Below are 24,068 nucleotides of genomic sequence, written 5' to 3'. Positions count from 1 at the left end.
TCTCCCAGTAACTGCACGTTGAGGTTGGAGTCTGAATAAAGAACTCCCCCAGCGGGGTGAAATGCTAGTATGGGAAGCCAGCGGTCAGGCACCGGCCGGTGTGTGCAGAATGGACAAGGATGGGGAATCCGTTGGGACAGGTGCAGCTCTCCGAGCACAGGCTGACACAATGCACCCACAGGCGCACGCGGTGACCCTTGCCCCACCCTACCCCTCTGGCTGACAACTGAACCGAGCAGGGAGGGGCAGCCGCGCTGGGGAGACACTCCATATACGGCTCGGCCCGTGTTACCTGGGCTCAGGCCAGCCCTTTCCTTCTATGGTCAGCACAGGACACCCCGGGCGGGGGCATAGGGCACTAACCCGCCTAGGGAGGGGGCTGTAGTGCCCAACACCCAAATATGGTTCGAGAAGGGCAGCGACATTCCTGCGGGGCGGCGCGGAGGGAGTGCCCCCGGGCTATATAAAACCTGGGCAGGGGGACACTCGGCCACTGCAGCGGACAGCGCCGAGTGAAGCCTCGCTTCCCTCCCGCGGAGACCAGGGCTTGAGCCGGAGCGCAGCAGGTGTAGCCACCCGCCCAGGTAGGGCGGGAGTGGGAGAGCGGGAGGAGGGGACAGGGTACCATTGAGCGCCACCTAAAGGACTCGAGGTTCTTGCAGCCGGCTCACCTGTGCCCCGTGCACTTGGCTCGGTCCCCAGAGGCACAGAGCTTTAAAGAGGAATCAAGCACGCCAGCGGACCTCTGGAAACTTAGCTGCATTTATTTCTAGCCCCTTCGGGCTGGTGTACCTGGCACTGTGGATGCGCCTAGGGAGCGGGCCTTACCTAGGAAGATTGACTTCACAGAGGTTAACCATGCTTTGGTTCTCTGAAGAGAGAATCGCTGGAGAAGAAAGGCAGCAAGGGCCACTGCTCTCTGGGCTGGCAACAGGTGCAAGGGTTCCCCACCTTGGATGGGGCGCCTGGGCAGCCAATGGGCAGACAGCTCGGCGCCTCAGCCCCCTCCCTAACAAACGAGGTCCCGGAGGTGCATAGCTGGTGGGCACTAGGGCCTCGCTCTTGGAGCTGGTGGCCCGCAAAGCCTCAGGGAACCCTGTGCCCCTGGGTACCAGAGCGCAGGGCTTCTCAGTTTGATCTCTCGACCCTAGGCCCCTGTCCTCTGTGCGCTATAGCATTGAGCCCGGGAGCGACTGTTGGACCAGTCCCTCTGGCCGCCGACCCTAGAGACCCGGAACGTCTTTAGGGCACTCTGGAGGGAGGGCGTCCGGGGTACGCCGCTGCCGAGGCCGCTCGGCTGACACTCCTGCTTCTCCGCCGACTCTTTGATCGCAGAAACCAGACACCATGTGCGACGAAGACGAGACCACCGCCCTCGTGTGCGACAATGGCTCTGGCCTGGTAAAAGCTGGCTTCGCCGGCGACGACGCCCCTAGGGCCGTGTTCCCGTCCATCGTGGGCCGCCCCCGCCACCAGGTCAGCCTGCCGCTCGGTGGAGGGAGCTGGGCTGGGATCCCGGTGCCCGCCGGAACCGCGGTAACGGGTTTGCTGTGTCTCCCACCGCGCAGGGCGTCATGGTGGGTATGGGTCAGAAAGATTCCTACGTGGGCGACGAGGCTCAGAGCAAGAGAGGTATCCTGACCCTGAAGTACCCCATCGAGCACGGCATTATCACCAACTGGGACGACATGGAGAAGATCTGGCATCACACCTTCTACAATGAGCTGCGCGTGGCCCCCGAGGAGCACCCCACCCTGCTCACCGAGGCCCCCCTGAACCCCAAGGCCAACCGCGAGAAGATGACCCAGATCATGTTTGAGACCTTCAACGTGCCGGCCATGTATGTGGCCATCCAGGCCGTGCTGTCCCTGTACGCCTCCGGCCGTACCACCGGTGAGTGCCAGACCGGTTACACACAGCCCAGGCGCGGATGAGTTCTCTCCCCGGTCCCCGACGCCCCTCCTGGGCCCCACGTCCGCATCCAGGAGATCTGGGGGTGGGATGGGGGGTGAGAGCAGGGCTCGCCCCCAGCCTCGAGCTACCCGGGCCCCGCGAGGACCCGGGACATCGGCTGCGGGGAGCGGCCGGCTGCTCACGCAGCCGCCCCGACCCGGCGCAGGCATCGTGCTGGATTCGGGCGACGGCGTCACCCACAACGTGCCCATCTATGAGGGCTACGCGCTGCCGCACGCCATCATGCGCCTGGACCTGGCTGGCCGCGACCTCACGGACTACCTGATGAAGATCCTCACCGAGCGTGGCTACTCTTTCGTGACCACAGGTGCGCGGCTCCCGGGGCACCCAGGGTCGGAGAAGCAGCGGGCGCCAACCCCGGGGTCCCCGCGCTGAGAACTCACTCCTCTCCTCCTGCCCATGCCCCTCGCAGCCGAGCGTGAGATCGTGCGCGACATCAAGGAGAAGCTGTGCTACGTGGCCCTGGACTTCGAGAACGAGATGGCCACCGCCGCCTCCTCCTCCTCCCTGGAGAAGAGCTACGAGCTGCCAGACGGCCAGGTGATCACCATCGGCAACGAGCGCTTCCGATGCCCCGAGACGCTCTTCCAGCCCTCCTTCATTGGTGAGCGCTGGCCTCCCGCCCCTGGGGCCCTCCCCGGCTCTCCTGGGCCCGCGCCAGTGCCCGCAGCACTGCCGTGTGCGCTGAGTCCGCTCACGGCTGTCCCCCTCGGCGCCCCGCAGGCATGGAGTCGGCTGGCATCCATGAGACCACCTACAACAGCATCATGAAGTGCGACATCGACATCAGAAAGGACCTGTACGCCAACAACGTCATGTCGGGGGGCACCACCATGTACCCCGGGATCGCTGACCGCATGCAGAAGGAAATTACGGCTCTGGCCCCCAGCACCATGAAGATCAAGGTGGGCCGGCGCCTGGGCTCGCGGGGCGGGCGGGTCTCGGGGGGTCGTTGGGGTCCTCCACCTTACTGACGCCCGCTGTCTTGCAGATCATCGCTCCCCCCGAGCGCAAGTACTCCGTGTGGATCGGCGGCTCCATCCTGGCCTCGCTGTCCACCTTCCAGCAGATGTGGATCACCAAGCAGGAGTACGACGAGGCCGGGCCCTCCATCGTGCACCGCAAATGCTTCTAGACGCGCGAGCTGTCCCCAGGCCGACAGATCTGCGGCTCTGGCAGGTGGCTGAGCTCCGGCCGCCGGGCGGGAGCTTCCTCCGTGACAACTTCCACCGCTGCCACCGCACACCCACGCACTGCTCGCCACGTGTACATACATTCACTTACTTTACCTCATTTTGTTATTTTTGAAACAAAGCCCTGTGGAAGGAAATGGAAAACTTGAAGAAGCATTAAAGTCACGTTCTGTTAGACTACCTGAAGTTGATTGTTGTGTTAATTTTCGGGGTGTGTGTTTGAGGGGGCGGGACAGAAGGAGGGACACCACCCTCTCGGGTCACTTTACACAGCATTCATCCAAGTGACAAAAGTCCTCTTCCTAGGCTCCTGCGCTGTTTGTCCCGATCGAGCCCTTTCCCAAATACCGGCGGGCGGGACGGTGGCGGGTCCCAGGGCTCAGTGCCGCGCTGGACTGAGCTGGTGCGGTTAACGGGCGCTGACCACGGTGCTGGGTCCAGACCCATGCGTCCGAGCACATTTCCCTTCCGCTCCACCGAGGGCGGCCCTAACCGAAAGGCTTGCATTCTTGCGTGCGAGAGGCAGTTTTCATTTGTGAGGGATTTCCAGATTGGGAAGTCCTTTGCTTCGTGCCAGGCTCCAGTGGCGTCAAGCAGAGTCTCCTTCCCTTGCTACAAGGGCGAGGAGGACCCAGCGAGCCCGCCACCAAGGGCAGTGCTGGGGGCGGGGATGAGGAGGGGAGCAGACAGCCACGGGAGGCGGGCCAGTGAAGCCACTGCGAGGTGCGGATCTGAGAAATAGCTGGGGAAACACTGCTTTGCCCGCAATGCCCCGAAGGCATAAAGCAAACAGAATTTAGATAAACTGGGCTTGGATTTCTATGGAAGAGCACGACCCGTTTTGTCGAGGAGCTTAATATTTCGTAGTCAATGATCCCAAGAGGCGTGGTCCTTAAGGAAAATAGATTCTGACTCAGGGAGGGTTGCAAATTTGTTTGCATGCGGCTTGATGAGTAGAATTGACAAATGTGGCTGTATTATAGGCCACACAGCCCTATGTTTATGTTGTCCACTGAACATGTATGGTCCCATGCAGGAGGAATAAGAGTTAAAAAAAAAAATAGGCTAACTTCCAGTCTTTCAGGGCAATCTAGCTTTTACTGATACGACTAAACATTAGTAGGAATATCTGATAGGATAATACAGAAGCATATTGGTCCTACTAAACGTGAACTTGTGTGTCTGTCTGAGTAAACAGCACACATGTTCACAGCCTGAATAGCTCATGGAGCCAGCAACCTAGAAAAATGTCAATGTTACACAAGTTGGCTGGCTATGCTGTGAAGCCCTTGTTAACCAGATCCCGAATCACTGACTTGAAATTTCAGTGAGATATTGGAGGAGGTAATGGCCCATTTCTCCTGTGATTGGGATCAGTAAATGATTTGTGATAGTTTGGAACTGATGGTTTTCATTATAATCTGGTAGCATTTCCTGGATCATCAATCTGTTTGTAAAACCTAATTATAACATTACTCTTCTGCTGCGAAAAAGGGCAAAAACTATGAAATAGGTGGTTCCCCAAAACGAGTGTAATCCAGAAACTACCTTTCCTGCCATTTCTCTATAAAAAACAATCATCATGCATTTTATTAAGTGTTGTTCATCTTAGGTTATGATTACAGGTAGTTGCTGAACTGTGTTTCCTATATTACACACAAATGAGATTTTACAGATGCTCCCTTGGAAGTTGTCTCAGAGCCATTCCTCAATGTCTGATGGTATTCAGTTCCAGGGCCCTTGCCCCCATCCCAAAGACACCAAAGTTCTTAAGTATCTCTTATAAAAACTGGCATGGTGTTTGCATATAACCTACACACATCCTCCCACGTGCTTCAAAGCATCTTTGGATTATTTGGAAGACCTAATATGCTGTAAATTCTATGCAAATAGTTGTTATTCTGTACTATTCAGGCAATAACATCAAAGAAAAAGGGTCTCTACAGGATAAGCGCACATACAACCATGGAGGCCTGGCTACATTTATTTATTTATTTATTTATTTATTTATTTTTACAGGCAGAGTGGATAGTGAGAGAGAGAGAGAGAGACAGAGAGAAAGGTCCTTCCTTTGCTGTTGGTTCACCCTCCAATGGCCGGCGCACTGTGGCTGGCCGTGCTGATCCGAAGGCAGGAGCCAGGTACTTATCCTGGTCTCCCATGGGGTGCAGGGCCCAAGGACTTGGGCCACAGCAGAGAGCTGGCCTGGAAGAGGGGCAACCGGGACAGAATCCGGCGCCCCGACCGGGACTAGAACCCGGTGTGCCGGCGCCGCAAGGCAGAGGATTAGCCTATTGAGCCACGGCACCGGCCCATGGCTACATTTTCTATCCACCATTGGTTGAATCTAAATATGTGAAACCCATGGATACAGAGGGGTGACTATTTGGAACTGTAAGAACATTTAAAAGTGTAAGAACATTTAAAAGCACAACAAAAATATCCCCTAGAGACTACTTAAGTGCGTTTCCTTAGACCCGGCAGCCGTGCTACTGGGGCGCTAATTGGAGTTACTTCTTTTTCACAAAATCTCATTCAGTTGCCGCCACACCTTTCCCCCTAAGTCTACCATCACCAGCATCCGAGGGAAGAAAACTGGAACGAGAGAAGAAAGCAGGAGAGAGAATGTGTCAGGAACTAAAAGGAGGAATTGAGGTTGCGTGGGAAGAACGAAGCAATGCAGGACCAGGGTACACCCTGGCCTCTGCCATCCGGGTCCCTCCCAGTTGCTTGTATCACCTGCTCTGTCACTAGACTTGTAGCAGAACCTGGAATGGATCATTGTGATGACAGCCTCTGTCTGTGACGACCACCTACCATGTGCAAGAGGTACAGAGAATATTCAGGCGTGTTGCACCCTTAGTTCATTGCTGTGATCTCCAACATGCCAAAGTCTCTTATGCCCTAACAGCCTTTTTACCGCAGAGACTGTAGGAAACTGTGGCTGCACCAAGAGCTATTCAGATCCTGTGGACGTTGTGACTAGGCTGGCTGGCTGGCTTGCTGTGCAGTTGTGCTTTCTGATGAGGCTGATGGAGTCCAGGCATTGGGTCATGTGGGGGAAAACACATCTCTCCTTGTGCTCAGGAGACCTGACCCCAGCCCTGGCCCTGAGGGCTCATGACTTCACCCTCTGGTGTCTCTGTCCTGAGAACTAGGGGGAAATGGGCTAATGCCACAGGCCTGCACTGCCCATGTGGGCACACGTGGGGTCAGCCAACTCACCTGCCTGCCCAAATGTCTCCCTTTTTTTTTCAATAAATCTTTTTTTAAAAAAAAATATTTGAAAGGAAGAGTTATAGAGAGAGGAGGACAGAGGGGAGAGAGAGAGAGTGAGAGAGAGAGAGAGATCTTACATCCACTGATTCACTCCCGAAATGGTCAGAATGGCCAGGGCTGGGCCATACTGAAGCCAGGAGCCAGGAGCTTTCTCTGGTTCTCCCATGACGGTGCAGGGGCCCAAGCACTTGGGCCATCTTCCACTTCTTTCCCAGGCACCTTATCAGAGAGCTGAATGGGAGTGGAGCAGCAGGGACTTGAACCAGGGTCTGTATGGGTTTACCCACTATGCATAGCGCTGGCCCCATGGACTGGGATTTTTTTTAAATTATTGCACAAATATTTAATATAGCAGTTATGGAGCTGCTGGAGATGTCTACATCCCATGTAGAAGTGCCTGGGTTCAAGTCTCAGCTCTGCTTCCAATTCTAGCTTCCTGCTAATGTACACCCTGTAGGCAGCAGGTGATGGCTCAAGTACTTGGGTCCCTGTCACACACAAGGGAGACCTAGATTGAGTTCCTGGCTCTTGGCCTCAGCCCAGTCCAGCCCTGACTGTAAGCATTGTGAACTAGCACATCAGAGATGTTTGTCTGTTTGTCTCTCTGGTTTTCAAATAAATAACTAATGATTTAAAACATTTTAAAAGGATCTTGTTTAGAATTTATAGGCTTCTTGAATGTGTGGATTGATATCCTTCAACAGACTTGGAAAATTATCAAACTTTTTTTTTCACATATTGCCTCTAGCCCTATTTTTCCCTTTTGTCATTCTGAAGAATCAATTAATTCATCAAAAACTAAAAGAGCTGCTTATCAAATGACATCAGTAAGAAAGTGCATAGTTAAGCTGCAAACTCTGGGAAATATTTGTAGAATATGTATGTGACAAAGGGTGATATCCAGGGCATTTAGAGAACTACAATTCAATAACAAACAGCTAGAAATGCAATAAAATGAGCAAAATATTTTTTAAAGATTTATTTATTTATTTGCAAGACAGAGTTACAGAGAGAGAGAAAGAGAGAGAGAGGTCTTCCATCCTGGTTCACTCCCCAGTTGGCCACAACGACTGGAGCTGTGCCAATGCAAAATCAGGAGCCTCCTCTGGGTCTCCCATGTGGGTGCAGGGGCCCAAGGACTTGAGCCATCTTCTACTGCTTTCCCAGGCCATAGCAGAGAGCTGGATCGGAAGTGGAGCACCTGGGACTTGAATCGGCGCCCATATGGAATGCCGGCACTGCAGGCAGCGGCTTTCCCTGCTATGGCACTATGCTGGCCCCCAAAATATTTTTGAATAGACATTTCAAAACAGAAGACATGCACATGAACAATAAAATAAGCAATTGGAGCGTCCATTAATGAATGGATAGAGAAGCAAAGTGTGGTATACCCATACGATGGAATCTTTTTAAGCTGCAGAAAAGGAGAAAATTCTGACAGATGTTATAACACAGGTAAACCTTGAGAACACTCTGCTTAGCAAACAGACCTGTGACAAAAAGTCACAGGCCATACAATTCCCCTCAAGGAAGTAACTGGAGTCATCAACTTCAAAGACAAAAAAATTATAAAAGTAGCTGCCAGGGGCTCAGAGGAGGAGGGAATGGGGTGTTAGTATTTAACGGGGACCGGGTTGTAGTGGGAGGGAAACAGAAAGTTCTGGAACTGGATGAAGGTGATAGTTATCCAACAAGGTGAGTGTACTGAATGACACAGGGCTGTGCATTTAAAGTGTTTTAAACTCGCACATTGTATGTTATGTACATGTGACCACAAGTTTTTTTTTTTTTTTTTTTGACAGGTGAAGTTATAGACAGTCAGAGAGAGACAGAGACAGAGAGAAAGGTCTTCCTTGCATTGGTTCACCCCCTAAATGGCCGCTCTGGCCAGAGCTATGCCGATCCAAAGCCAGGAGCCAGGTGCTTCTTCCTGGTCTCCCATGTGGGTGCAGGAACCCAAGCACTTAGGCCATCCTCCACTGCCCTCCCAGGCCACAGCAGAGAGCTGGACTGGAAGAGGAGCAAATGAGACTAGAACCCGGTGCCCATATGGGATGCTGGTGCCACAGGCAGAAGATTAACCAAGTGAGCCACGGCACTGGCCCCCATGACCACAAGTTTTCAAAAAAATATAATAAGCACATGAGAAAGTGCCCAGTGTCTTTGGAAGAGCAGTCAGATCCCATGTATGCCCACTGTTATGGATAACATTACAAGGACTGTCAGACCAGGTGTTGGCAAGCATGTGCAGCCGCTGGGACTCTCATACTTTCTGAGTAGGAATATAAATCGTTTTGGAGCAACATTTGGCCATTTAAAAAAATGCATGTATTTATTGATTTGAGAGGGAGAGAGAGTGATGGAGAGATTCCAGTCTCTGATTCACTCCCCAGATTCCCACAATGGCCAGTGCTGAGACAAGGTCAAAAGCAGGAGCCAGAAACACAGTCAAGGTCTCCCACACTTAGGTGTCAGGGACCCAGCTCCCTGAGCCATGATCACCACCTCCCATTGGTAGAAAGCCAGATCCAGGAGCTGGAGCCGGGAATCAGACCCAGGTACTGCCATGTGGGACTTCAGCATATTAACTGCTAGGCTAAATGCTCTCCCCATTTGGTCATTTCCTATAAAAATGAAAATATACCGGGGCTGGCACTGTGGCATAGTAGGTAAAGCCACCACCTGCAGCACCAGCATTCCACATGAGTGCTGGTTAGAGTCCCAGCTGCTCCATTTCTGATCCAGCTCTCTGCTATAGCCTGGGAAAGCAGTAGAAAATGGCCCAAGCCCTTGGGCCTCTGCTCCCGCGTGGGAAACCCAGAAGGAGCTCCTGGCTTCAGATCAGCACAGCTCCGGCTATTGCGGACAATTGAGGGGGTGAACCAGTGGATGGAAGACCTCTCTCTCTCTGCCTCTGCCTCTCCTTCTCTCTTTGCATAATTCTGACTTTCAAATAAATAAAAAATCTTTTTTAAAAATGAGCATATACCATTCCAATACCTGAGAATTTCACCCGTAGGAATTTACCCATAAGGAATAAGAACATCTGGTCACAAAAGGACTTTAAACATAATATTAAGAACAGCTTTATTCATAAAAATACAAAAAGGCAATAACTGAGGCATCCTTCAACTGGGATCAACAAACTATGTGTAGCCATACAACAGAATAGTATTCAGCAATAAAAAAAAAAAAAAAAAAAAAAACCATGAATACACACAACGGCTTGTTGGATCTCAAAACATGCTGAACGAAAAAAGAAAATTTACACCAGAGAGCATATAATATAATATTCCATCTATATTAGGTTTTACAATGGGCGGGGTTTATTTCCTTTGTCTGTTGTTTTGGTTCCTACCCGTGCTGCCTTATTTCTTTGTGGACTTGGCTGCATTACGTTCACGGTCCTTGAATGACTTGCGGTTTGCTCCAAATAAAGGTGACTGTCCAGAGAGGATTTGCGTTTGCCTCTGCCAGGGATCTCCCTGAATACTACTAATCTGGCCACATTAAAGCAGATTCACATTGATATGACTGGGGCTGCAAGCACACACAAGGACTGAGCTGCGTTTCCAATCTCCCGGAGAGCTGCTCTCCACATCACTGCCCAGGCAACTTGCCTCACAGATCCATGACTGTCAGTGTGGGTCTGTGTAGCTTCCTGGAGCCAGACCCCAAGCTCTGCAAAGCTATTAACCCCCGGGTGCAAGGCGGTTGGGATAAGCAAACGCTCTCAGGGCAGGACCAGTGTACTTGTAACTTCCCTTAGATTTTGCTCCTGTGACTCTTTACTATCTGTTAAATCTGCAGTGCTTGTGAGATGATTTTTAGGATACCATGCACAGCACTTCTAGTGGGTATGCTGATCCCAAGAATTTCAGCTGCCATAGGGCTCTACGTCCCCTCCTTTTCAGGTCACCCCTAAAGGCAGCTTGAACCTTATATATAGGCTTAAGGAATTTTCCTCTAAATTCTGCTGCTTTATTTTAAAGCTGTTATTATTTCCCTAGGCCTAAAAATGCACTGAGCTTAGAAGTTTCCCTAGGATGACAGGATACCAGCTGGGAGGCCGAGGTACCTGGAGCCCTTGCGGCCCAAAGCTAATGCGCCATGTGTCAGCATGGATCAGCTGAACCATGAAAGAAAAAAAAGAATGAAGGGCAAACGGACAAGGAAATGGGTCAAAGCAATGTAGCACCACAGCTACTTCTGTCGGGGAATAAATGGGTGATTTTTCCTACCTCTCTTATTCTTCATTATTTCTTCCAACCTGATTTTTAAAAAAGATTTTATTTATTTATTTGAAAGTCAAAGTTACACACACACACACTCAGAGAGAGAGAGAGGTCTTCCATCCATTGGTTCTCTCCCCAATTGGCCGCAATGGCCAGAGCTGCGCTGATCCAAAGCCAGGAGCCAGGAACCTCCTCCAGGTCTCCCATGTGGTTGCAGAGGCCCAAGGACTTGGGTCATCTTCTACTGATTTCCCAGGCCATAGCAGAGAGCTGGATTGGAAGTGGAACAGCCGGGACTCGAACCAGTGCTCATATGGGATGCCAGCACTGTCGACAGTGGCTTTATGCACCACGCCACAGTGCTAGCCCCTCCTCTAACTTATGTTTCAGTCTCCAGTGTTGTGTGTAGGGCAGGGAGATTGGAAAGGCAAGATGGTGAGGTAGACAGAGGCACAGGCAGGCAGGTGCTCAGATGTCCAGGGGCCTCAAGACAGCACTTACAGTGGGGAACGCCCACGCATCGCCATCCCAGAGGCTGCACCCCACATGCTACACCCCGGCTCCCACCCAGGACTGAGTGGCTGTATCTTTTCCGAGGGGTAACCCACACAGATTTGTTCACGGCCACAAAACACAGGCACCGCAGCTGCAAGCCAGGGAAGGGAAGTGTCTCTCCTTTATTTTTTTCAGGCAGCTTCCTGGGGGCCCCAGGGCACGGCTGCAGTCCTCCCCAGCCTAAGTCCTGATGATTCTTGAGAGCATTTTCCAAACGGACCCAGGATCCTTCCAGGATCGCTCTGCTTATGGGCACACCCTCCAGCACTCAACAAGTTAACAGATATCTTCTGAGTACCTTCTGCATAAGTGCCAGGCTGCAGCTGGGAGATGCACAGGTGCGTCAGAGTCTCTGCCCTCAGGGAGCCCGCAGTCTAGTGTGAACACAAATGCTCATCATCTGGGAGCGACATCTGTTGCCCTGGGGGAGGAGGGGCGCAGGCTGGAGGGTCCCCAGGGAGTCAGCAGGTGGAGAGCCTGGGGGCAGCTCCCCCAAGGCCCTGGGTAGGATCCCCCGACCCCTGAAGGGAGGTGAGCATGGCTGGAGGGCTAGAGGGGCAGGAACCCACCGGGTCTATATAGACCTTCCACGGTAGATATTTTTTTCTGTATTCTAAGAACAGTGGAAGGTCATTGAACTGTTTCGTGGGAGGAGGGAGAGGGGACTGGCTCCAGTAGGAAGCAGCCAGCCCCGATCTGCACCCTTGGAGGCCCGCTGGGGCCAGCCTTCTGGTGGGCGGTGGGCGCAGACTGGTAGCCCTGGAGAAGGTGGGGGGGTGCAGGAAGCAGGTCTAGTGCCAGACGTGGGGGCGAGTCCTGGGTCTCAGCCCTTTGACCTCCTCTCAGCTCCTAGGAGTCTTGGGGCTGCAGCGGGGGTCCTGAGGACTGTACTCCTGTCTAGAGCAGAGACCCCCAAAGCCTACAGCAGGAGGCTTTGTGCAGGGTGGGCGTTTCAAGGGACAAATGATAATAAAGGAGCTGGGAGGAAACGAGCCTTAAAGAGCCCAGCTTTTATCTGAATCCACCCTGAGGCCTGGGAGAGGAGGGGGAGAGGAGAGGCAGAAGGAGCGGGGAGGGGGAGGGGCGGAGGCTGGCAGCTGTCTGCGGAGCCTACCGCCTGCCACTCGGTGAGTCACCCTGCCAGCCTCTACTGGCTGCCTCTATTTTTATATCAGCGCCTGCTCATATCTGACTTCCAGCTGGCGGAGGGGCTCTGGTGGCAGCGAGCAAGGACCCAGGGGATAATTTGGAAGTCTGCACAGGAATTAGAAAGCGACCCCTCTTTTATTAGGAGCACTTCGCCTTTCCTAATGAGCAGGTGTTATCAGCTGCGGCTGTACAGTCGTGAGAGGAGCTGCCAGCCTCCGGCAGCAATAAACGTTCTGCAAACCACAGCAGGGAGTCCACCAGCCCAACAGCCTGGGCTCTGGAACCCAAAGCAGTGGAGGGGGGCTCAGGGAAGCTGTGGTAACAGGCACTTACCCGGGACACCTGCAGAATAGGGCTCCTAGACAAACAGCAGGGCCTGGGAGCTGTTCGCGGTGCTCACGCGCAGTAGGTGATCTCAGGCGATGCAGCCGAGCTGACATAACATCCGGGTCTGCCATTTGCAAGCTGCCTTACCTCGTGCAATCGTTCTAGTCTTTGAGCCTTGATTTCTTCATCACTCCGTAAAGGTGGTAACACACCCAGCTTTGAGGGGCTGGGGGATTACAGCCAAGGAGGCAGCGGCCCTCAGTGTCCCTGTCGGCTGTGCGCAGGGAATTCTGATGTGTCTTGAGTACAGCTTTGCCTTGTGTGTCAGAGAGAGAGAGAGTGCTGCTCTCACTTGGGTCTGTCATGGGTACAGAAACCTTTCCAAGGTCGGGTTCAGAGGGCAAGGGCAAGGGATTCTCTGCCATGTCTCCTAGTGAAAATGTGTTAAGCCCATCTCTGCCCCGTAAAGAAGACATTGTGGGCATCTCCAAAACAACCTTCATTCCTCCTCCCAGGCTCAGTGAGTGGGCTACTTGGAGCATCCACATCAGAGACTGCTTTTGAGGTCCTGGCTCCTCATGTTAATTCGCTTATTATAGCAAATCATAAGGGAAGTGTGCAGCATGTTAATCCTTCTCAAAAGAGAAGACCCGTGACTGCCTCTTGTTGGGAGGAGCTGAGGGTGAGCGGGGAGCCATGTACCGCCTCTTCTGCCATCTTTTGGGGAGGGATGGACAGCCAGGGCTGATGCGGCTCCCTGGATCCCCAGGACTGACGCTGGCCAGCCCCATGGTCCGCCTGCACGTGCCGAGGCCACATCCAGGACCCACCTCCTCCCCAGCACAGCTCCGAGGCTCTGAGAGCCATGCCTGCAGGCACAGGCACTGGGCCACTGGCATAGGTCTCTCCTTCCTGGAGACTCCCAAGAGGCAGCTGTCCTTTCCATCCCGTGCTTTGCCCGACCCTAGAAGGAAGTGGAGGGATGCTGACGAGTGGCCTGTTCTTGTCTCCCCCCTTTCCTTGGACAAGTAAGCACAGCTTTAAACTCAAACTTTAAAGCCGAGACAGCGACTCTGGAGGGCACCTACCCAGGAAGTCTCAAGCTCTGGGCACAAGATCCCAGCTGGGAAGCCCACAGGGCTACTTGGGCTCAAAGCACAGGCTGGCTTCCCTGAGCCAGCTCCCACCTGCAATCCCCTGCACCCCTTCTCTGAGCCCTGGAGTAGTGGCCCTTGGCCCCTTCTCCCAGACATTGCCTCTGAGTGCTTCGGGTGCAGCTGCAGCAGGCCCCGGGCTCAGGGCACATGGTGCTCCTCCGCCTCTCTGATCAGATATTTCAAATACTTGCCTTTGGTGAATGAGTGCACAAAGATCATGTGCACCTTGTCCGTGACCCTGGGTAGATGATGCTGCGCCGGTCCCGGGGTGGGGGAGGAGAAGGGAGAAGGGGGACTTGCCCTGAGCTGCTGGAGCATTCCCTTAGGTCTTGTTACTGTCAGGTGCGACCCTCAGGCATCCACACTGCTCCTAGCCCCAGGGCTGCTTCACTGCCCATGGAGAACTGGGGCTGAGGGTTTCTCTTCTCTCTGGCCAAGGACTTGAGGGGCTGTGAGCTCAGGAGGCAAGCCAGAAGCAGTCCTGTTTAGCAGATACAAAAACTGGGGCTGAGGGCAGTCATACAGTCACAGGCTGCTGTCCCATCGAGAAGCCTGCCGCTCTGATCTGTTACTTTCTTCTGGGGGGAGTGGAGAGGGGCAAGTCTGGGGGCAGCCCTGGGAACTGGGAGCTCTCGGGCACTTTCCAGCACACGCCATCAGAGTCAGCTGGGGACAATGCTGGCCACCCTCCTTCAGCAGGTTATGCTCTGGCTGGGTGTGCACACCCCTCCCCCTCCACACGCGTGTGTGCGCGCACACACACACACAGCCTGCCCAGTCCTCCTAACCAGACCCACAGCACCAGAGCTGGAACTGACTGTGGCTCCTCTGTTGGCTCCAGAGCCTGGGGTGGGAAGAAGGCTGCAAGGAGACAGCCTGGGCTGGGCTCGCTGTGACAGCTGGGCCTCATGCCTGCCATTCCCCCCCGGCAGGGTCATCCTCTCAATATAGGGTGCTGCTGGCATGCCCAGGGAGCGAGGCCTCCGGCTGTCCTCCTGCATTAGGGCAAGGCCAGCGGGGACGAGCTGGGGCAGGCGTCAGCTTGCTTCCTCTCCTTGCATGGCCAGGGCCTGCAGCCTGCCTTCTGATTTGCGTGTATTATTAGGTCCCAGGAACTCCTGCTGCCTGGGTGAACCTCAGAGGGTGGGGCCAGAGGCCCACCCCAGTCTGTGGCGGGGCTCCTCCCCGAACCTGAGATTAGCTGGGGTCCTCCAACACCCTTGGAAAGACACCAGAGCCAGCACTTCCTCCAGGCAAATGAAGAGAAGCCTTGCCTTTTGGTACTTTGAGTGCCTTTTTAAAATATATATATATTTTCTGATTTGAAAGACAGAGTTGCAGAGAGAGAGGGAGAGACAGAGATCTTTCATCCACTATTTACTCTCCAAGTGGCCACAAGGGCAGGTGGAAGCCAGGATCCCGGATTTCCATCTGGGTCTCCCACAGGGGTAGCAGGGGTCTAAGTACTTGGGCTGTCTTCCACTGTGCTTGCCCATGCACAATTCCCAGGGACTGGATGGAAAGTAGAGCCCCTGGGACCCAAGTGGTGCTCTGATATGAGATGATGTTGTCACAGGCAGGGTTTCCGTGCCTTTTCTTGCAGGCCTGCCTGGCTCAGCTCCCCGCTCTTGCACCCTATACCTGGTGAGTCCTTTCCCTCCTATAAATGAACCCGGTCATGGCTGACAAGGGTTAAATTGCTTTCTCCCCTGTTTATCAGGTGGTTAATATCGTAGCTCAACAGAGGGGTCAATTTTAGAAATTGGGAGGGACAGTGGCCAGAGGGGCAGGTAGGGGCTCCGGCCAGGGCACACGGACCACCATGCCCCTGCAGGCTCACACACAGAGCCCTGTTAAGCTGAGCTGTTGTGATGGAAGGAAAGTACTCCCATCTTTCCTCTCCTATTTGACAATGGCTGGTGCAGGAGGGAGACAGTGCAGCTTTCCACAGAGTGGCGGGAAGACAGGCGTCTGAGGATAGTGAACCCCCTTTCAGTCACAGGAGAGTGACCCCAACACTGTGGAGAGCTGGAGCTGACCCTCTGTGTGGGTGGCGCTACCTCGGGCCGCCCATCTCCGCTTCCTTGCAGGTGCACAGCTGGGACCTTGGCCAGGCCCTGGCCAAGGAGCTGGCTGGATTTTACTGCTCCTCACTCTGATTTGAATACCTGTGTGAAAAGCTGAGCACCACTGGAGAATTCCTAAGAAACTGCACGTGCGGAGCTGGACAGCAGCCTTGTGGGATCCAGGGTCCGGGAGGGCATTCGTGCACGGCCGCTGTCTTCAGCCAACCGCCAGTTTTTCTCAAAGCAGGTGCCCCACAACCCAACCTCATTTGTGTCCCCTCACCACCTTCGAGGGTGCCCCCAACTCCTGCCTCAGGAGGGCAGGGGCTCTGTGACCCAGGGGCCTGATCTTCCAGAGTGAATAGCGGAAACAAAGGGGCATAGCGATCACCTCCGGGGTCTCTCTGCTCTGACTGCTGAAGTCCTGGACGATTGGCTGGCATCTCTCATCCCGCAGGGCCGCTGCGCCAATGTGGATTGGGTACAAGAGGTGAGTAAAAGCGGCTCGCCTTCCACAGCCCTGGGGAGGGAAGAGAGAGAGGCGAGGGAGGCCAGGGGCCAGGACCTCTGCCTGGGGTGGGTGACAGGGGCACTGCCACTGAAAACCAGACATCAGATACTCCCTGCACAGAACCAGGTTCTGTGATGTTGGGCCGCTCATTGCCATCTTCAGAGAAGGCTGCCGCACTCACACAGGTCTTGTTTGCTTTCAGCTCCCTTTTCCTTCCGGGGAGCTATTTTTGGTGGCAATCAAGGAAGGGGCTGAGCCCAACCTTAGCAGATATGGGACAGTGGGGACAGCGCGCCTGAGCGGAGAGGAGGGTAGTGAGCCTTGGAGAATGCCTTGTTGGAGCCAGACAGCCTAGCAGGATTAGATGCCTCATAACGCTAATGCCAAAATGAGGACTTGGAATCTGTGCTGTGCTTAGCATAAATGGAGTAAGTGCTATATGAATTTTTTAAGAAATTGAAGGGGAGAACTTTTTTAAAGCTTTATTTATTTATTTGAAAGGCAGAGTTACAGAGAAGTGGAGAGAGAGAGAGAGAGGTCTTCCATCCACTGGTTTATTCCCTAGATAGCCACAATGCCTGGAGCTTGGCTGATCTGAAGCTAGGAGCCAGGAGCTTCTTCCAGGTCTCCCATGTGGGTGCAGGGGTCCAAGGACTTGGGCCATCTTCCACTGCTTTCCCAGGCCTTAGCAGAGAACTGGATCAGAAATGGAGCAGCTTAGAGTTGAACTGGCACCCATATGGGATGCTGGCACTGTAGGCGATGGCTTTACCCACTATGCCACAGTGCCAGCCCAAGGGAGCAAACTTTTAAAAAATTAATTAATTACTTTTTCACCAAGATGAAAAGAAGAAGGAAGCTCCTGCCCCTCCTAAAGTCGAAGCCAAAGCAAAGGCCTTAAAGGCCAAGAAGGCAGTGCTGAAAGGCGTCCACAGCCACAAGAAGAAGAAGATCCGCACGTCCCCCACCTTCCGGCGGCCCAAGACACTACGCCTCAATGGCAGCCCAAATACCCTCGGAAGAGCGCCCCCAGGAGAAACAAGCTTGACCACTATGCCATCATCAAGTTCCCCCTGACCACAGAGTCGGCCATGAAGAAGATGGAAGACAACAACACCCTGGTGTTCATTGTGGATGTCAAGGCCAACAAGCACCAGATCAAACAAGCTATGAAGAAACTCTATGACATTGATGTGGCCAAAGTCAACACCCTGATCAGACCTGACGGAGAGAAGAAGGCATATGTGCGGCTGGCTCCTGACTATGATGCTCTGGACGTTGCCAACAAAATTGGGATCATCTGAACTGAGTCCAGCTGGCTAATTCTAAATATATGTTTTTCCACCAAAAAAAATTTAATTAGAAAAGCAGAGAGAGAGAGAGAGTCTTCCATCTGATGATTCACTCCCCAAATGGCTGCAACAGCTAGGGCTAGGTCAGGCTAAAGGAGCCCAGAACTCCATCCAGATCTCCCACATGGGTGCAATGGCCCAAGGATTTGGGCCATCACCTGCTGCTTTCCCAGGCCCATTAGCAGGAAGTGGAGCAGCCAGCACTCAAACCGGCACTCTGATGTGGAATGCCAGTGTTGCAGGTGGTAGCCTCATCAGCTGTACCGGACCACCAGCCCCTATTGAATACATTTTTAAACAATCCATAAACTAATAGCTCACAGGTAACAAGAACATGGAAACAAGATTCTCCATTCTGGGGGCTGGTCCTGGCTTCAGCCTGGCCCAGCCTCAGCCTATGCAGCCATTTAGGGAGTGAACCAGCAGAGGGAGGGTCTCTCTCTCTCTCTCTCTCTCTCTCAAACTCTGCTTTTCAAATAAATAAATCTAAAAAAAAAAAAAAACCAAAACAAAACAAAAAACCACCCAGAATCTCCATCCTGTGGTGGAGAGGAGAGGATGCTGCTGGGTTTCCCATGATTTCCAACAGGCACATCCAGCTCCCTCATTGCAGCATGGTTCCAGTAGGGGCAGAAGGCAGCACTGGCCTCTTGGTTGGCCCTTTGTCTCTGTCTCCTGGGACATCTCCTTCTCTCCCCCCTTAATACACCTGAAGCACCTTAGGAACTTTCGATGCCACCACCAGCACCTTCTACCAGCTGAAGATCTTTGCTCCAAAGCCTCTGGGTGCCCCAGCTAGCTTGGGAGAGCCCATGGGGCTTCCTTTTCCTGTGTGGGGCCATGTCGACAGGTGCTGCCTTGGCTCTTGCAGGAAAAGACCATTCCAGCCCTCCCCAATCACAGCACCGTTCTCCCACTTCCACGTGTCTCAGGCTTTAGTGTCACAGCTTGAGTTCTGCCTTCACTTTTGGGGCAGATGGCAATGACTGGTTGTTTTAGAGCCCCCCCTGTGGTGGGGGATGGGGTGGAGACAAGGCCCCATTCCCATCCAACCACCCCTCCTCCTCTGCACCTGAGCTTAGGTCTTGCTCACTCAGAAACACCCAAGGCTCACAGCTCCTGGAAGCTTCGAGATGAAAGGCTAAGAATTCTGGGCTTGAAACAGCTTGGAGCTTTTCACCAAGGTGGTGCTGAAGGCAAAGAAGCTGGCAGCTCCTGCCCCTCCCAAAGCCAAAGACAAAGCAAAGGCTTTGAAATCCAAGCAGGCAGGGCTGAAAGGCATCCACAGCCATGACAAAAAGAAGACACGGATGTCACCAGGTGTTCTAGTGGCCCAAGACACTGCACCTCCAGCAGTAGTCCACATAGAAGCAACCAGCTTGACCACTGTGCCATCACCAAGTTCCCCTGACCACCGGTCCTCCTGTGAAGAAGAGAGAAGACATCAACACACTCGCGTTCATTGTGGATGTCAAGGCCAGAAAGGTCCAGATCAAACAGGCTGTGAAGAGACCTCTCTGACACTGATGTGGCCAAAGCCAACACCCTGAGCAGATGTGTGGAGAGAAGACAGCACGTGTTCAAAGGGCTCCTATGATGCTTCAGATGTCGCCCACAAAACAGGCATCTCTAAACTGAGTCCGGCTGGCTAATTCTGAATCTACGTCTTTTCATGCCTTACTTGTTCCCTTGGGAGCAGTAGTGTGGTGGACATAATAATGGCCCCTGAAAAATGTTCATATCCTGATCTCTAGAACCTGGGAATGTGTTACCTTATATGCAAAAAAAGGAGCAAGTTTTCAGATGTGGCTAAGATACAGGTCTCTGTAATGGGAGAGTAGTCTGGGTTATCCAGATGGGTCCAATGTAATCACAAAGGTACTTGTAAGAGAGAGGGAGCGGCAGGTGTTTGGGGCAATGGTTAAGATGCTACTTGGTGTGACCGCATAGCATACCAGTGTGCCTGGGTCCACGTGCTAACCCCACTTACAACTCCAGCTTCCTGTTAACCCACCACCCTGGCAGGCAGCAGGTGATGGCTTGAGTAGTTGGATCCCTGCCACTCATCTGTGAGACCTGGAGTCCTGGCTTCTGGCTTCACATAGGCTTAGCCCTGGCTATTGCAGCCATTTAGGGAAGTGAACCAGCAGATGGAATATTCTGCCTGACCCCCACTCTCTGAAGTGACAATGGTCAGGATTGGACCAACTAGGAACCAAGAGCTTGGAACTTCATCCAGGTCTCCCAGGAAAGTGGCAGGGGCCCAAGGACGTAGGCCATCCTCCCCTGCTTTTCCGGTTGCATTAGCAAGGTGCTGGATTTAAACTGGCATTCAGATGAGTTGTGAGACTTAATCTGTTGTGCCACAATGCTAATTCCAAAATAAAGTTCTTGAAATCATTACATTTGTGGTCATTTGTTGTAGCAGCCATAGGAAACTACCACAGGACACTTATGGGCTGATTTCCCTCTTCTGTTATGGGCTGAAATATCTACAGAGGTCAGAGACCATGATTTAAAGGGGGCATGTTTTACTTTGGGATCTATATTAGAAACAGCTAACTTGGGGCCGGTACTGTAGCACAGCAGGTAAAGTTGCCACCTGCAGTATCGGCATCCCATATGGGTGCTGATTTGAGTACTGGCTGCTCCACTTCTGATCCAGCTCTCTGCTGTAGCCTGGGAAAGCAGTATAAGATGGCCCAAGTCCTTGGGCCCCTGCACCCACATGGGAGACCTGGAATACCTGGCTCCTGGTTCAAATCGGTGTCATTGCAGCCATCTGGGGAGTGAGCTGGATGGGAGTGGATGGGAGACTTTCTCTCTCTCTCTGTCTCTGTAACTCTGCCTTTCAAATAAATAAAATAAATCTTTTTAAAAAATAAGAAAAGAAACAGCTAACTCTAGGGTAATTAGCGTTGATTGCTGTGCTGGGTTCTAAATGCTTCTACACCAAAAAAGCAAATTAATCTGCATCAGATCTGCATCAGCCTCACTTGGATGCAGGCAAACTGGCTTTCCTTTCTGTGGAATTCTGGCTGACTTCTCTTTGGAAAGCAGTCATTATCTGCCTTTGCTATTTAGAGAGCCATCTTTCCCTGAATATCAGATGACAACAGTTTCCTATAGATAGAGCCTCTGAAGCCGAGGATTTATTTTTCACACATTAGTTTTCCTCTCTACATAGCAAAATGTCTCCAGGGAAAGGCAGCTTTCCCTGAGCTGGGCGTGTAGGATGGAGGCATTCATGTGTGTGCACGTGTCTATGGGCGTGTGGGTTCCCAAGCGTTCTAAACGTTGCCAGAAATAGACGGGCTAACCCTTTAGGGAGATCAATGAAGTCTTTCGAAAACCCACTTGTTTCTTTGTTCATTGTAACTGATTCCGGATTGAACCAGAAATATGTCCCTTGCAGTCAGGTTGGCATGCCAGCAGGAGCCTCCACAGATAGAAGTCTTTGGTGATCCTGCAGAAAACCAGCATCCAGGGATCCACAGTGCTACAGTGGGATGACAGCTTAGAACTGATAAGACAGCACTTGCCTATCTATCGTCTCAAAACTCTGATGTAGAGGCTGCTGTTCTCATTTCACAAATAACAGTCTCTCTTTTTTTTTCTTTTTTCTTTCTTCTTTGAGAGCTTGATGTCTGGCAGAGTTTGTGCTGTGCTCCTTCTCGGGTATGACAGCGGAATCCTGGTCCTATTCCCCCTGACCTTCCAGCAGCTGGGTCAGTTTGCCCAAACTGCTTCACTTCATCTGTGCCTCCATTTCCTTCTCTGTAGCAGAGAATGATAGTGTTGCTCTCGTTCGACTGCTCCAAGCAGGACAGCAGATGGTGTTCGTAAGGTACTGACAATGGTGCGAAGCACACCTGAGGCCCCCACGGCATGCCCTGGACACAGGTATTTGTAGCTGGCTCTTAGGGGTCACTTGTCTTCACACAGATAGTAACTTGAATTGGATTTGCTTGAGTCATGTGTAATAATTGATTGTTGGGCAACTGATTTTCAGCAAGACCACTCAATGCAAAGAGAACAGTCTTTCAACAAACGGTTTTGGGAAAACTGGATAGCCACATGCAAAGAGAAGTGAGTGTCCTACCTTACTCCATATACAAAAATAAACTCAAATTAGCTCATAAGCCTAAATGTAAGAGGTAAAACTATGAAACCTTAAAAAAATTATCTATTTATTTGAAAGAATTACACAGAGAGAGAGAGAGAAAGAGAGAGAGGGAGATCATCCATCTACTGGTTCACTCCCCAAATGGTCACAACAGGTGGGTGCAGAGGCCTGAGCACTTGGGCCATCTTCCACTGCTTTCCCAGGCACATTCAACCAGAAGTTAGATCAAGAATGGAGCAGCTGGGACTCAAACAGGGACCCTGTGGGCTTTACCCACTATGCCACCACACCGGCCCCCTATTATGGTTTTTTTTTTCCCTAAGAGCCCCAGAGTTGGGGCCAGCATTGTGGTGTAGTAGGTTAAGCCATGGTCTGAGGTTCTGGCATCCCATATGGACACCAGTTCAAGTCCTGGCTGCTGCACTTTTTTTTTTTTTTTTTTTTGACAGGCAGAGTGGACAGTGAGAGAGAGAGGTCTTCCTGGTTCACCTTCCAATGGCCACCTCAGCTGGCACATCACGCTGATCCGAAGCCAGGAGCCAGGTGCCTCTCCTGGTCTCACATGGGGTGCAGGGCCCAAGCACTTGGGCCATCCTCCACTGCACTCCCAGGCCACAGCAGAGAGCTGGCCTGGAAGAGGGGCAACCGAGACAGAATCCGGCGCCCCGACTGGAACTAGAACCCGGTGTGCTGGTGCTGCAGGTGGAGGATTAGCCTATTGAGCCGCGGTGCCGGCCTGCTGCACTTCTAATCCAGCTCCCTGCTTATGTGCCTGGCAAAGCAGTGGAAGATGGCCTGAGTCCTTGGGTCCCTGCACCTACATGGGAGACCTGGAGGAAGCCCTTGGCTCCTGGCTTCAGCCCAGCCCAGCTCTGGCAGTTGCAACCATTTGGAGAGTGAAACAGAGGATGGAAGACCTCTCTCTCTCTCTCTCTCTCTCTCTTCATCTCTCCCTCTTCCTCTCTGTAAACTCTGCCTTTCAAATAAATAGATCTTTTTAACAACAGCAAATATTTCTGAGTAGCAAAAAAAAAAAAGAAAGAAAGAAAGAAAGAAAGAAAGAAAGAAAGAAAGAAAGAAAAAATTTGACCTCATCAAAACTAAAAAGTTTTGGGCTCCAAAAAAGGAGACCATGAAGAAAATGAACAGGCAATCCACAAAACTGAAGAAAATATTTATAAATGAGGGCCAACATTGTGGTGTAATGGGTTCAGGTGCCACCTGCAGCACCGGCATCCCATGTGGGTGCTGGTTCCAGGGCCAGCTTCTCCACTGCCCATCCAGCTCCCTGCTAATGTGCCCGGGAAAGCAGCAGAGGATGGCCCCAAGTACTTGGGACCCTGCACCCATGTGGGAGACCTGGAAGAATCTCCTGGCTCCTGGCTCCAGGCTTCAGCCTAGCCTAACCCTGGCCATTGCAGATGGAAGATTTCTCTGTGTCTCTCCTTCTCTCTTTGTAACTCTGCCTTTCAAATAAATAAATAAATCTTTACAAAAAAAAAGGAAAGAAAAACTATTCATGAATTAAAAAAAGAAACACATCCAGACAATTAAACAACTCTTCAATTTCAACAATAAAAACCAAACAATTTAATTTTAAAATGGGCAAAAGATTTGAATAGATTTTTCTCCAAAAATAAATAAAAAATAAATGGCCAGTAAGCATATTATGGGTAACATCATTAGTCATTATAGAAATGCTAATCAAGGCCAGCCCTGCAGCTCAATAGGCTAATCCTCAGCCTTTGGTGCTGGCACCCGGGTTCTAGTCCCGGTCGGGGGCACCGGATTCTGTGCCAGCTGCTTCTCTTCCAGTCCAGCTCTTTGCTGTGACCCGGGAAGGCAGTGGAGGGTGGCCCAGGTCCTTGGGCCCTGCACCCACATGGGAGACCAGGAGGAAGCACCTGGCTCCTGGCTTCAGATCAGCACAGCGCACCAGCTGTAGCGGCCATGGGTGAACCAACGGAAAAAGGAAGACCTTTCTCTCTGTCTCTCTCTCTCTCACTGTCTAACTCTGCCTGTCAAATAAATAAATAAAAAAGAAATGCTAATCAAAACCACAGTGAAATATCACTTCATACCTGCTAAGATGTGAAAAAAAAAAGATTATAACAAGTATTGGTGATGATGCAGAAAAATTAAAA

At 52.1% G+C, this 24,068-nt stretch overlaps 1 protein-coding gene across 2 annotated transcripts; it reads left to right on the top strand.

The window, feature by feature from the left end:
- The first annotated feature begins 497 nt into the window (after nt 1–497).
- Nucleotides 498–3,353, top strand: ACTA1 (actin alpha 1, skeletal muscle). 2 transcript variants are annotated; one of them, XM_062211056.1, is made up of 7 exons: nt 498–584; nt 1,336–1,476; nt 1,569–1,893; nt 2,120–2,281; nt 2,387–2,578; nt 2,698–2,879; nt 2,966–3,353. In XM_062211056.1, the coding sequence occupies exons 2-7, from the start codon at nt 1,348–1,350 to the stop codon at nt 3,107–3,109; spliced, it is 1,134 nt and encodes a 377-aa protein (XP_062067040.1). In that variant the 5' UTR covers nt 498–584; nt 1,336–1,347; the 3' UTR covers nt 3,110–3,353. The 2 variants fall into 2 exon arrangements, with proteins under 2 accessions (XP_062067040.1, XP_062067041.1); XM_062211057.1 differs by having other exon boundaries at nt 499–566.
- Nucleotides 3,354–24,068: the final 20,715 nt, after the last annotated feature.

The sequence above is a fragment of the Lepus europaeus genome, chromosome 14 (genome assembly GCF_033115175.1).
Source record: "Lepus europaeus isolate LE1 chromosome 14, mLepTim1.pri, whole genome shotgun sequence".
Taxonomy (NCBI): Eukaryota; Metazoa; Chordata; class Mammalia; order Lagomorpha; family Leporidae; genus Lepus; species Lepus europaeus.
Note: the sequence above shows the minus strand (reverse complement) of the source record. Positions and strands in the feature narration are given on the sequence as shown.

What these genes read in the sequence shown, in the direction of transcription:
- ACTA1 (XM_062211056.1), top strand. Translation starts at nt 1,348, where the DNA reads ATGTGCGACGAAGACGAGACCACCGCCCTCGTGTGCGACAATGGCTCT. An exon ending in CTACTCTTTCGTGACCACAG is followed by an intron (nt 2,282 to 2,386) that starts GTGCGCGGCTCC and finishes TGCCCCTCGCAG; the next exon opens with CCGAGCGTGAGATCGTGCGC. An exon ending in CTTCCAGCCCTCCTTCATTG is followed by an intron (nt 2,579 to 2,697) that starts GTGAGCGCTGGC and finishes GGCGCCCCGCAG; the next exon opens with GCATGGAGTCGGCTGGCATC.